Source organism: Leishmania donovani, chromosome 33 (genome assembly GCF_000227135.1).
Source record: "Leishmania donovani BPK282A1 complete genome, chromosome 33".
NCBI classification, from domain to species: domain Eukaryota; phylum Euglenozoa; class Kinetoplastea; order Trypanosomatida; family Trypanosomatidae; genus Leishmania; species Leishmania donovani.
Window position 1 is genome coordinate 136,163 of NC_018260.1, and position 10,806 is coordinate 146,968.

The window sequence follows — 10,806 nt, forward strand, 5'->3', positions numbered from 1 at the left end:
GAAGGGGCACAGTGGAGCAACGATAGACACCCGGCAGGGAAGTTCATGCAGTGCGAGTGAGACGCGCCTAATGGGGCCGCTGCCTACAAGATCAATCGCGCGAGAGGAGAGGTGCTGTGAGCCTCCAGCGATTCGCGAATTGCGCACGGCATACCAAAGGGCACCACACCAGCGCGGCGTTCATCGCAGAAACGACAAAAAGAAATGAGAGTCGCCATGAAAACGGCGACAACGAGGGAACTCTGCGCCACTGCGCGCCCGCTCAAAGAAGCGGCACGGCAGCACGCGATTTTGTGCAGTCCTGCTCACCGACTCACGCACGCACGCCCATACACATACAGAGAAGCATACATGGCCCCCCCCATAAGGACGCCTGGAGGGAGAGGGTATGTGTGTGGGTACTGTGCTGGTTTCACTTCTTTCCCTCGTGCTTCATTGAGCAGGCCCTGCGGTCAGGCTACTAAAACTCCTCGTCATCCTCCGGGGCCGCACCGCCCTGCGGTCCATCCGGTGTGGCGAACGGAGGAGTGGTCACGGCGGGGGTGGCCGAGGGCAGCACGATGGACGCCGCCTGCGGCAGGGCCTCTGGGCCGCCGAGAACGAAAAGACTAAGCGCGATCCCCACGGCGACGGAGGGAAGCCACCAGTCCACCTTGGAGATAACGAAGTTGGAGGTGTGGTCGATGAGGTGGTGCAGCTTCTCGTAGAAGTACATGCTGCCCCACTCCTTCTGCGGCGCATGCGCGCGACCAAACATCATCTTTGCTATGGAAGACTTCGAGTGGAGAACTGTGACGGGAGAACGCACCCCTGTGTGAGGTTTGGCAGGGAGGAGAGGGTGGGGTGATCGGGAGGTGTAGAAGGCGACGACACAAGAGTCGAGCACACAAGCACGCACACGTGAAGTAGGTGCCCTGCCTCCTAACTTCTGCGTCGACACCGCGAAATGGGAGATCAAGCAGAGGAGCCTGGTGATCGAGAGAGACCATGGCGGTGGTCGCGATGATAAAAGGTGTGCACAGGACCGACGCTGTGGCCTCTGTGAGCGCCGGAGGCGGCGGTAAGAGAAGAGGGGGAGAACAGTGGTGGTGTCCTCTCACTTACGCGGTGGCAACCACGCCCTCTGAGGTTGCAGCTTGCTCTCTCTCTCTCGACGCCGCTAAAAGGGACTGTGCGCGCCCATGAAAACAAAAAGCGCAGAAGCATCCTGTCCACATGTGGCACCACACCTGCTCCTCCTCCCCTCGGTCTGCATGCGGGCCTGCCTCTCAAGCACTGCAGGCACCACAGAGAGGCACTACAGTGCCCGCACATATTGTGTGCGGTTTGTAAAAGGTAAGGATATCAGCACCGCGTGTGGTGGTGCCGCTGCCAAGCAGTGTGCCATCGCATACGGTTGTCGAAGTATTAGTGTTAGCAGATCAAGGTGAGCAGATGAAGCAGTGAAAGAAAACAAGACGGGCGCTACGCGCGAGGCTCAGGCATCGACATGAGCCAGCAGTCCATAACGGCTGGAGGAGAAGGGCCCACTACGGCGAGCGGAACGAAACTGTCGCAATGGCAGACGCGCACGTGCAGGCACAGCATTCTCACACGCCTCCCTCCGTCAATGAATGAGCGAGGTGGCTTTGCTGCACCGTGCGCTCGAGATGGCCTTGCAAGTCCTGAGCCAGCTGCAGGATCGAGAAGGCGGACGACGGCGACTCTGTGGTGTGCACCGATGCCGGCACGAGGCACGTGCGATGCGCAACTTCGGCGTAAAGCCGCTGCCAGTCGGGTGGCCCGCCCCCTTCGCCGTGCACAAAAGCGCCGCCCAAGCCGTGAGCCGCGCGCTGTGGAAGCGGGACGTTGCAGTAATCGGGCGCCCACGTGGGCCACGCCTCGGACTCAAGAAGGCGAAACACGCACTCACCGAGGAGCGTCTTGGCTGTGAAGAAGTGCAGCGTCGCGTCGCACAGCCCCACGGCGGCCACGGCGTCGATCAGCGCCGTCACCGCACGGGTCGGAGAGGAGGCTGTTGTAGGGTGCCCTGTCCGTTTCGGAAGGGCTATCGTGAGGCGTGTGCGCCACTCCGTGTGTGCCAAGGTGAGCTTTACCAGAGTCTTCATCATGCTCGCGTCGGCGCCCTCTACACACCGTGCCTTGGCGGCCATGAAATACGTGCTGAGGAGCCGGCTGCACGCCTCCGACAGCGCCGGTGTGTCGTTGGGGGAGCAGCTTGGTGACGTGGCGACAGGGTTGGGTGAAGAGCCATCAGCGGTGGCGTTGTGCACAGGAAGCGTCAGCGCCGCGCCCAGCAACCGCAGCCATGCCTCGCCACGAGAGTGAAGCAGCTCGCAAAAAGCGGGCACGGTGCTGCCCTGCAGCGCAGCCGTCTGCCGGTGCATGTCGTACGCCGGGCGCACGACAACGTCGCAGCGCTCGGCAAACTCGACCAGTTGGCTCTTCTGCATGAGAGACGCTCCCTGTCGTACGCTGCACAGAGCGCTGTGGGTGGCGCAGTACTGCACTGCTTGGCCTCCCTCGCGTCGAATCAAACGACGGGTAGCGCCAGCGAGATTCGTGGACGGTGTCTGCGCTGCTTCTCCCTGCCGCTGTCCCGCTGTGCATGGCGACGTCGCGACACCAGAGCCGAAGGCGCGCTCGCTCGCATGCGAGCCAAACACTGGCGCATCCATCTTTTCCACGTCGCTAGCTTCATCGCGCAGGGCCTCCTGCAGGAGCTTGAGCGTCGGTGCAGGAAGTACCTCGATGCGTTGCAGCACAAGAGTTCGACCGTTTGCGTGCGTAAGGACGCCACCCTGGAGGGTCTCCGGGTAACAGGGTGGTGGCGGAGCAGTCACGGCAGTCCCTGCGCATACGCGACGGTGCCGCGCTCGACGCGCCGCCGGTGATTCCATTGGCGTTACCACTACCGCACAGGCTGCTGATGCTGGCGCGTTCGCTCTCCACGCGGGCGGCGCGGGGACGCGCTGCATGCGGTACGAGGGGAGAAAAAACGGCGGCTTGGCGCGCGCTAGAACCGAGGACGGCACCTCGAGTGTCGCGCCTGGCACCACACGATCGAGCCGCCGCAGAAGTCGCGTCAGCAGGGACTCCGGCACCGCCTCATCCACGGCAAGCACCACCACACCATCGGCCATCTGCGCCGAAACAAGCGCCAGCTGAGAAGCGACGAGGAAATCGAGTGAGGCGCTGAACAAACGCGCTACCCAAGTCGCTCTGTCCCTGTCCTCTGCCTGCCCTGGCGCCTCCATCCCGAGCGCCAGCCGAGCGCCCTCCCAGAACATCAGAGCAGCGCGCGCAGTCGCCTCCTCTTCCGCGACCGTCAATTGCACCGCCGCATTCTCGCAGTGTTCCGAACAGCCGACATCGGCGCCCTCCGCAGCGCTGCGTATGTGATGAGGTGGCGCCGCCACAGGCCCCCGCGCTGCGGAACCTAGTGACGCCATCGTGGCTGACGGAGAAGCACTTGCTGTTTCTTCTACAACCGAGTCCGCACAGTTCCTGCTCAGCCACGAGCAGCTGTTGGTTTGTAAAACTCCGGCTGAAAGCTGCACGGGCGCCGCCCAGGTGGCAACGATGTACTCCTCCAACGACGCCTCCGCTACTCCACCGAGGCGAAGCGGTGCCGCTGCCTCTGCCCTTGCGCAGGCACGACGCCTTGCCACCTGCGTGTGCCCACGCACCGCAACGACGCCCCCGATGACGGCCACGGCGCTGCGCTGCAGGGCACCGAGGAGGCTCAAGTCGACCTCCCGACGCCTGGGGGGCTCTTTGCCGTACTTGGAAAACGCGGAACGAGGAAGAGAGGCTGTCAGTGGCAGAAGCAGCACAGTCACCCATGGAGCGGGCAACGCTGCGCTGTGGCCCTCGTAGAAGACCTGGTGCACCACTCCAATCATTTGCACCGTGTGCGAGCACTCCAGGAAGCGATCAGACGGATAGGCGCAGCAGAGGCTGCGCGTGTTCGTGAGCCGTGTGCTGGGCAGTTGCCCAAGCTCCGTGGAGAGAGGCGCGATGGAACTAAGCTGCTCTGTCAAGGAGTCGGCCTCTCCAGAGGGAGGCGCTGATGGAGTCGCTATAGCGGGAGTCACTGGGACCGCGTCGCCGAGGCGCTCGCTGGGTTCACGTGTTCCTGCGCCAGAGGTGATGGCAGTGTACAGGCTAGGTACACGCAGAAGAAGAACCCGCACCTGACACCGCAGCCGTCTGTGCAGAATCTCCGCGCACCAGGGCCACGGCCATGGCAAGCGCCGCACCCGCGCACCAGCACAGGAAGCCTCCACTGCACCCTCGGTGCGCGGCTCCTCGATGAAACCCGTCACGTAGCAGCTCAGCCACGCGGTCACCGCCGCAGAGGCGGAAGCCTCAATGCAGACGCTGGAAGTGAGGAAGAGAGCTTGGCACCCACTCGGCTGGCGCTGAGCCACCTCGAACACGTCCAGCATCAGCACCATCTCCACCGGCGCCCAGCGCAGAGGTGGCTCAGACTCCAACGGCGGCTTTGCATGTGCACTGTGTGGGAGAGGTGGAAAGCCCTCAGGGCGAGACCATAGAGGCACATCGACGAGCGGCGCTTTCGGACCAGCTGAGGAGGAGATAGCGGCCGTGGGCTCATGCAACGCAACATGCGCAGAGACGCGCTCCAGTATGTGAAGTTGCAGGGATGCGTCCGCGTCCACCAGCTTCTGAAAAGACTGCGCAAGATATGTCGACGCGGTCGCCATCCGGTCTAGCAGTCGACGTGGGTGAGGCGGAAAGCCAAGACAAGGCGAGCAGACAGCTGCTCTCCTGCTTGTCTGCGTCACGGAACGACGGCGCCCACACAGCGCAAAGCAGAGAGGGAGGAAGAGGAAAAAGAGAAGTGCAGAATTGTGAGGGCGGTTTGAAGCAGCCGACGCGATGCAGCAGAGCATCGCCCTTTGGTAGAGCGGGAACGTGGCCCGTCCACATCGCTGCCCGAGCGCAGGGCATCACACGCGAGCATGGCGCGCATGCACACACACCACGACGCTCAGTTATTTCGTGATCATTCTTCGCTTCCTTTGTTATTCATTTTCCTGAGTTTTTCCCTGTTGTTCAAACCTGCACACGCGCGTGACGCCCGCCGCCGTGCGTGGCACACGGCTCGTAGGCAGCGAAACACATGAGGGCACTCAAAGGTGAGCAGAGGAGAAACAAACAGAGCACGGAGCCACACAGCTCCGGCACGCACAGATGTGCGCGCCTCACAGATCTCTCTTCGCTCTTGGCCTGTGGAGCGTGCGTATGCGCGCGTCAGCTTCCCTCTGCCGGTGCACACCAGGCAAGCGCAATGAAGCGGCCTTGGCACTTGCCTGAGTAAGCGGGCCGGCGGCGTGCACTCTCCGGCTCTTTCATTCTTCTCCCTGCAGCACCTAGTGATCGCCTCGCTATCCTCTTACCCCATCCCGTACTACGACGTGCCAGCGTGCCAGCTGAGCAAGGATGCCCACTGTGCTCGCCACGCCGCCTCAAGGGTAACCTGACGACGACTGCGTGGTGCCCCGTCCTCTCGTGGCTCAGAGCCATGCTCAAGCCGGCCCAGGTCCTCCTCGACGCAGCGTATCACGTGCCTGGTGAGTTGTGCCAGACGGGGGACAAGAGCGCCACGCCCGATCAGCCCGTTCGAGCACGCGGAGGGCGATGCAGGGGACAACGTCGGCGCCCACTCGGTGATGGGGAGAGCAGCCGGGGCATGCACGAAGGATGGCGGGGCCGGGACGACGGCATCGCGCTTCGCGTCTGTCACCGATGCGCTGCCCTGGTCCATGGGCAAGCGCAGCCACGCACGCTGGAAGAGCGCGGGCCACTGCAACAGATAGGGAAGTGCAGCGTCTGCCAGGCTGTCCTCGAGCAGCCCAATTCGCTTCTGCAGCTCAAAGCGGAGAAGACGATGCGCGTCCGCGAGTTGCCGAGACTCCGCTGGCGTAAGCGGCACCTCGTCAGTGAGCAGTTTTTCGTACAACGTATCTGGCACCGCCTGCTCAACATTTTGGCGAAGGGAGGGAAGCAGGTATGACCATGTTGCGACGGCGGTGCGGTGATGACCGCTGCCCGACAACGTTCGGTCATGCATGGCGTGCTGGATGAGTTTGCGAGCCCGCAGCTGACCGGTCTGTGGGTGCGTCGTCTGGGAGGAGTGCGTCAGGCCTCGGAGCACGCCGAACGCGGGGGGCTTGAAGGCGCTGGCGTGTCGCGTGAACAAGTCCCCGCGACCGCCCCCGCTTATGCAGCGGTGCCGGTCACAGAGAGCGCCGCGGCATGCTGCCTTTCTTGCAAATGCAGCGACTCTTGCGCAGTTGGATGTTATGAGAATCATCGTCGGGCTATGCAGTCTCCACGTCTTCGGGCAAGCTCGGTGAGAAGCGGAGCGATCGCCCTGCAGCGTCGCGCTAAAGTTTAAGTGGAAAAAAATGTAAAAGAGCGGGGGTGGTTCGCGGCCACACACGGCAAGTGCGAAGCCCCCGAAGCTGATGGGTGGCGGTGAAGCGCGTCAACACTTGAGTTCCTCCCTCGTTGGCAAGAACGTAACTACAGCGAGAAACAGGAGGAGACGTGAGTGGTGATGTAAAGGTCAGCAGAGGAGGTCGAGGCCGATGTACCGAGAACAGGCACACAGACAGAGGCACGTACCTGAGGCCCCTGCTATCATTGGCGACACACCACCTACTCGCAGGTGGCGGCGGCAGGCGAGTTTGCGGTACAGCTCCTTAACATCCTCCCTCCCTCGCCGAGGGAGCCGAGGAAGCGGCGGCAATACAAAACAAGTGCTTCTTTTATGTCTTGCTTGTAGAGTTATCGCGCTGTGAAGCAGCAGCCAGGAAGGAGGCTGCCACCACACAGCCACAGCCGCATCAAATGCAACCTCATGGTGGCACACACAAAGAACGCACGCAGACACATCAACCTCCCCCTCCCCCTCCTCGCATGACCCGCTTAGGGCGTGGAGTAGGTGTTGCGCGCAAAGTCGTCCTCGCGGCTGCGCTCGAGGCGATACCAGTAGTGGTCCTTCTGCTGCTGCTGGTCACGCGACAGGATGCTCCAGTTGCGCTCGTTGTTGCGAATCTCCCAGTGTGGGGCACGCACTTCCAGTTGGCCGCTGCGCACCAGCATTGTGGTGTTGTTGACACCCTTCATCAACTCCTTCTCGCGCAAAATGACCTTCTCCAAGGACTGACGTTCTGCAGCGTCCGTGGTTGTCGCGAGCAGCCGCTCGGCATCGGCGATGGTGCGTTGCGACAACCGCTGCCGCCGCGTTATTTCCTCTGGCGTAAGCATGTCACCGGCATTCTCGAGCGCCGCCACTTCCTCAGCCTTCATGTCTTGCTGGGTGGTGCTGGCACGGCGAAACCACCGCTCCCACAGCGACGCCTCCTTTAGCTGATACTCGAGGTGATTGTTGACGTTGGGGGACGGCATGCGATTCTTGTGCGTCACCTGAGCTTCGTAGAGTATGGAGCCACCGATGCAGGCGGCTAGGATGGCGGTCGCCCTGTACGGGTGCTCGCGCGTCCACCGCGTGGTGCGGTAGAGCCAGCCGGACACCTCTTTGCCCAAGAATGGGATCGGCACCACCTTCTCGAGCATCTGCAGCGACGTGGCGAGAGAGAGGGGGGAGACAGCGAAGGAATGACAAGCCAACGACACAGATGCGCGCACCCAGGAGAGCAGATAGCGGTGGAGCGAGGGCCGGGGGAATGAGGGTTTATGTGAATGGCCTGAGGATAAGTGCAGGAGCTACCCGCCTTCGTGCCTGCGTGCAAAGTACTCGGAAAACAGAAGAGCGGCTGACCTCGTTTGTTCGTTCGCTTGGTGGGGGGGGGGGGGTAGGGATGACCGGGGAAGGCGCGGGGTCTTTGGTCCTGCTATATCGGCCTGCCGGCGTCCCTTGAGTAAACCAGTGAACGCTGCAGTTCTTTCTGTGCGCACGTGCGTACGCGTGTGTGAGGGAGGGGGGAAGGGGTGTATGTGGTTGTGGGTGTGGGTGGGCGTGGGTGTGCGCACTCTCACGGCAGAAGATGGCAAGAGAGAAGAGAAAGGGAGTGAGAAATGGATGGCAGTGGTGGTCACTGCATGCGCACGCGCGAAGCACACACAAGAGAGAGGGAGACTCGGAGGTGCCTTACGGTAGGCTCGTTGGCGATGCGCTGTGACTTCAGGCAGCTCCTCGAGCGACGTGTGCGCATGAGCAGGCGCAGGTATGCCCGAGGAGGGCCCCATTCGACATAGTGGGCGATGAACACTACCATAGAGGCGCGTGTGGTTTAGGCTGCCGCGACCCCTCGCAGCTGTTTTTTTTTTTGGGGGGAGGGGGGCAGTGTCCTGTGCGACTCCATCCGTGCAGATCTGCCCCGCTGCGTTACCCTTTCGCCTTGTCAACCGCCGGTGATGGGTGGTAGGTTCGCGGGAGCTACGTATCGTCGCATGGCAGACATACCCAAATCGACGCATTCGATGGCGGCAGAAGCCCCTGTACGCACCGATACGACGGCGTAGATCGTTGTGGCACAAGTGTAGGGAGTAGGAGAAGAGGGAAAGAGAGCCGAAGTGGACTGCAATCAAACCACCTCCCTCGACTGAGGCCAGATGGCCTGCTAGTGTACATAGCCGCACAGAGTATTGCAAATGACGAGGGCGAGGGAACGAGGGTGATTTCGTGGTATGTGCGCGTGTGCATATGTGTTTGTGTATGTGCGTGGGGGATGAGGTAAGGCCGCCATCCCTGTCGGGCATCACCACAATGCCACACGAGAGGAGCAGGCGTAAAGAGACGCTAGGCTCGGTCCATTTCCACGGAAGCGTGCAACTCACTGTGGACCCGGTCCCGCCACAAGACTTCTCTTGTCTCGATGCTATGGCGAAACGACACTTCATCCTCGACTAGGTGCACCAGACGCCGGGCGTCCCACATGTTGCGCAGCACTGCCTGCCTTGCGCACCGCTCCTCCAGTGCGATCTCCTGGCGCTTGGCAAAGTGCTGCTGGTCGCAGAGAATGCGCGCACGAGGAGAGGGCGGCGACGGTGTGGCGGCCGAAGCTGCACTCTTGTCCGCGCAAGCGGAATCCTTCACGTCGCTTGTCGTTTCCACCCTTGCATTGCTGCTCGGCGGCGCTTCCTCACCTTCGTGCTCACGTGCCACCAGCTGCAGTTGTTTATCGATGCGCGGGCTGAGATAACTGAGGAGGGCATCCACGCGCTTCTGAGCACGGTCCTGTTCCTCGATGCGTCTCCGCGCCAGCCTCCGCTCCATCGCCGCCTCCATCTGCGCCAATCGCGAAGGGGAACGCTCACCTCCAGGCGCCTGAAGATCAGCGAGGCGTTGCACCTTCCACGCGTCGAGCTTCTCGCTGAGCTGGGCGAGTTCCTGCTCCACTGTGAGAGCTACCTCCAGCGGTGCGGAAAGCGTGTCCTCCACGCTCAGCGCGACTGTTTTTTCCACGTGCACAGCAGCTCCAATACTTGCATCATCACTGCTCTCTCTGCGCGAAGCAGCGGTGACCGTTTGAGGAATAGCCGTCGTGAAGTTTGCCTCTGGTGGGTCTGGAGGTAGGCAGCGGTGGGTTGCAAAGACGGCGTGCAGCACCGGCTCGTCGTGGCCCAGCTCAGACGCCACATAGTTGAAGGTGCGGAGTTGGTGCATGAAGGATACAGAAACAGGGGAGCAAGCGAAGGGCGCACAGTGAAGACGCCACAGCGCGCAGGTGGCTGTGACGCGTTGGCGCACAAGGAGCACACCGTCACCAGCAACCCAAAGGGGTGGCCGCGCTTGCGCTGATGTCGAGGCCGTCAGAGGCAGCTCAAGAGGACGCACGAGCGTGTCGCACTCGCATCTTCCGCCAGCGCCACCCGCGTAACATTCAAAAACGCACACACATAAAGCGTGACAACAGAGAAGCAGCGCAAGCAGGAAGTAGTGAAGGAGGGGTATACGTGAAGAGAGAGGCGGTGGAGGAGGACAGGAGTAACGGTGGCAACGCCACGTACGTCACCCGTCCGGCGGGCTACCTGCCTCCGTTAGCTACGGCATTGACAGCCTCGGCGCGCGCCACTGGTTCCCCGGTACATCGAGCTGGGGAAGGTGGGCATGAATTGAGTGTTGCCTCCCAATTCAGAAGCCGCGCTAGGTATTTGATGTCAAAGCCGCAGCACACGGGCATAAAGGCTTTCCACAACAACAAATTCTCACAACATTCTTCGCTGCGTTGATTGCTCGCAATACTCCGAGCGGCTGTCGCTTGAAAAAGGATGGTAATGTTCATGCTGCCCTCAAGCGGTCGGCTGTGACGCTGACACCTGTCTACCCGAATAGAGGGAGAGCCCGAAGGCCGCACAAAAAAAAAGTCATGACACCTCCACATAAACACACCCGAAGACACACGAACGCTCAGCAATGAAAGCAGAGGGCAGCAGCGGATGGTCCTATTCGGGAGACGACGGCAAGCAAGCCCCCGACGCAGTGCCGCAGGAGTCTGCATTCATGTTTGTCCGCACGCAGAAAGACCTACGCCCATACGCGCGCATGAGCACGCAAGTGCGTCGATGACTGTGAACGCAGGTTTTACTCTGGAACAGCACACTTTTAACAATGCAGACGCACACAGCGTGTGGCACAGACTTCTTTCCCAGCGTGTGCCCGCCCTCTGCCGTCCAACACGAGCTCCAGCGCCACCCCACCCCGGCATGTCGCAGGCCCCATCCCGCCCTGCGAAGCAGCGGTGCGCGCACGCGGTACAGCAATGCGTCGGCCCAGTCATCTCAGCACCGCCTCCGCCTCAAGCCCCG

General features: G+C 61.8%; 5 protein-coding genes across 5 annotated transcripts; all 5 read right to left on the reverse strand.

Moving 5' to 3' along the window:
• Positions 1-460: 460 nt before the first annotated feature.
• LDBPK_330430 (hypothetical protein, conserved) lies at positions 461-760 on the reverse strand (the record flags this gene model as incomplete). Its single annotated transcript, XM_003863819.1, has 1 exon — positions 461-760. One exon carries the CDS (start codon positions 758-760, stop codon positions 461-463), a length of 300 nt encoding a protein of 99 aa, XP_003863867.1.
• An 829-nt stretch (positions 761-1,589) lies between these two features.
• Positions 1,590-4,730, reverse strand: LDBPK_330440 (hypothetical protein, conserved; the record flags this gene model as incomplete). The annotated part of the gene is made up of 1 exon (XM_003863820.1): positions 1,590-4,730. One exon carries the CDS (start codon positions 4,728-4,730, stop codon positions 1,590-1,592), a length of 3,141 nt encoding a protein of 1,046 aa, XP_003863868.1.
• Positions 4,731-5,437: 707 nt separating this feature from the next.
• On the reverse strand, positions 5,438-6,100 carry LDBPK_330450 (hypothetical protein, conserved; the record flags this gene model as incomplete). The annotated part of the gene is made up of 1 exon (XM_003863821.1): positions 5,438-6,100. One exon carries the CDS (start codon positions 6,098-6,100, stop codon positions 5,438-5,440), a length of 663 nt encoding a protein of 220 aa, XP_003863869.1.
• An 860-nt stretch (positions 6,101-6,960) lies between these two features.
• On the reverse strand, positions 6,961-7,611 carry LDBPK_330460 (hypothetical protein, conserved; the record flags this gene model as incomplete). Its single annotated transcript, XM_003863822.1, has 1 exon — positions 6,961-7,611. The coding sequence occupies one exon, from the start codon at positions 7,609-7,611 to the stop codon at positions 6,961-6,963; it is 651 nt and encodes a 216-aa protein (XP_003863870.1).
• Positions 7,612-8,797: 1,186 nt separating this feature from the next.
• Positions 8,798-9,664, reverse strand: LDBPK_330470 (hypothetical protein, conserved; the record flags this gene model as incomplete). Its single annotated transcript, XM_003863823.1, has 1 exon — positions 8,798-9,664. One exon carries the CDS (start codon positions 9,662-9,664, stop codon positions 8,798-8,800), a length of 867 nt encoding a protein of 288 aa, XP_003863871.1.
• Between the last annotated feature and the right edge of the window lie 1,142 nt (positions 9,665-10,806).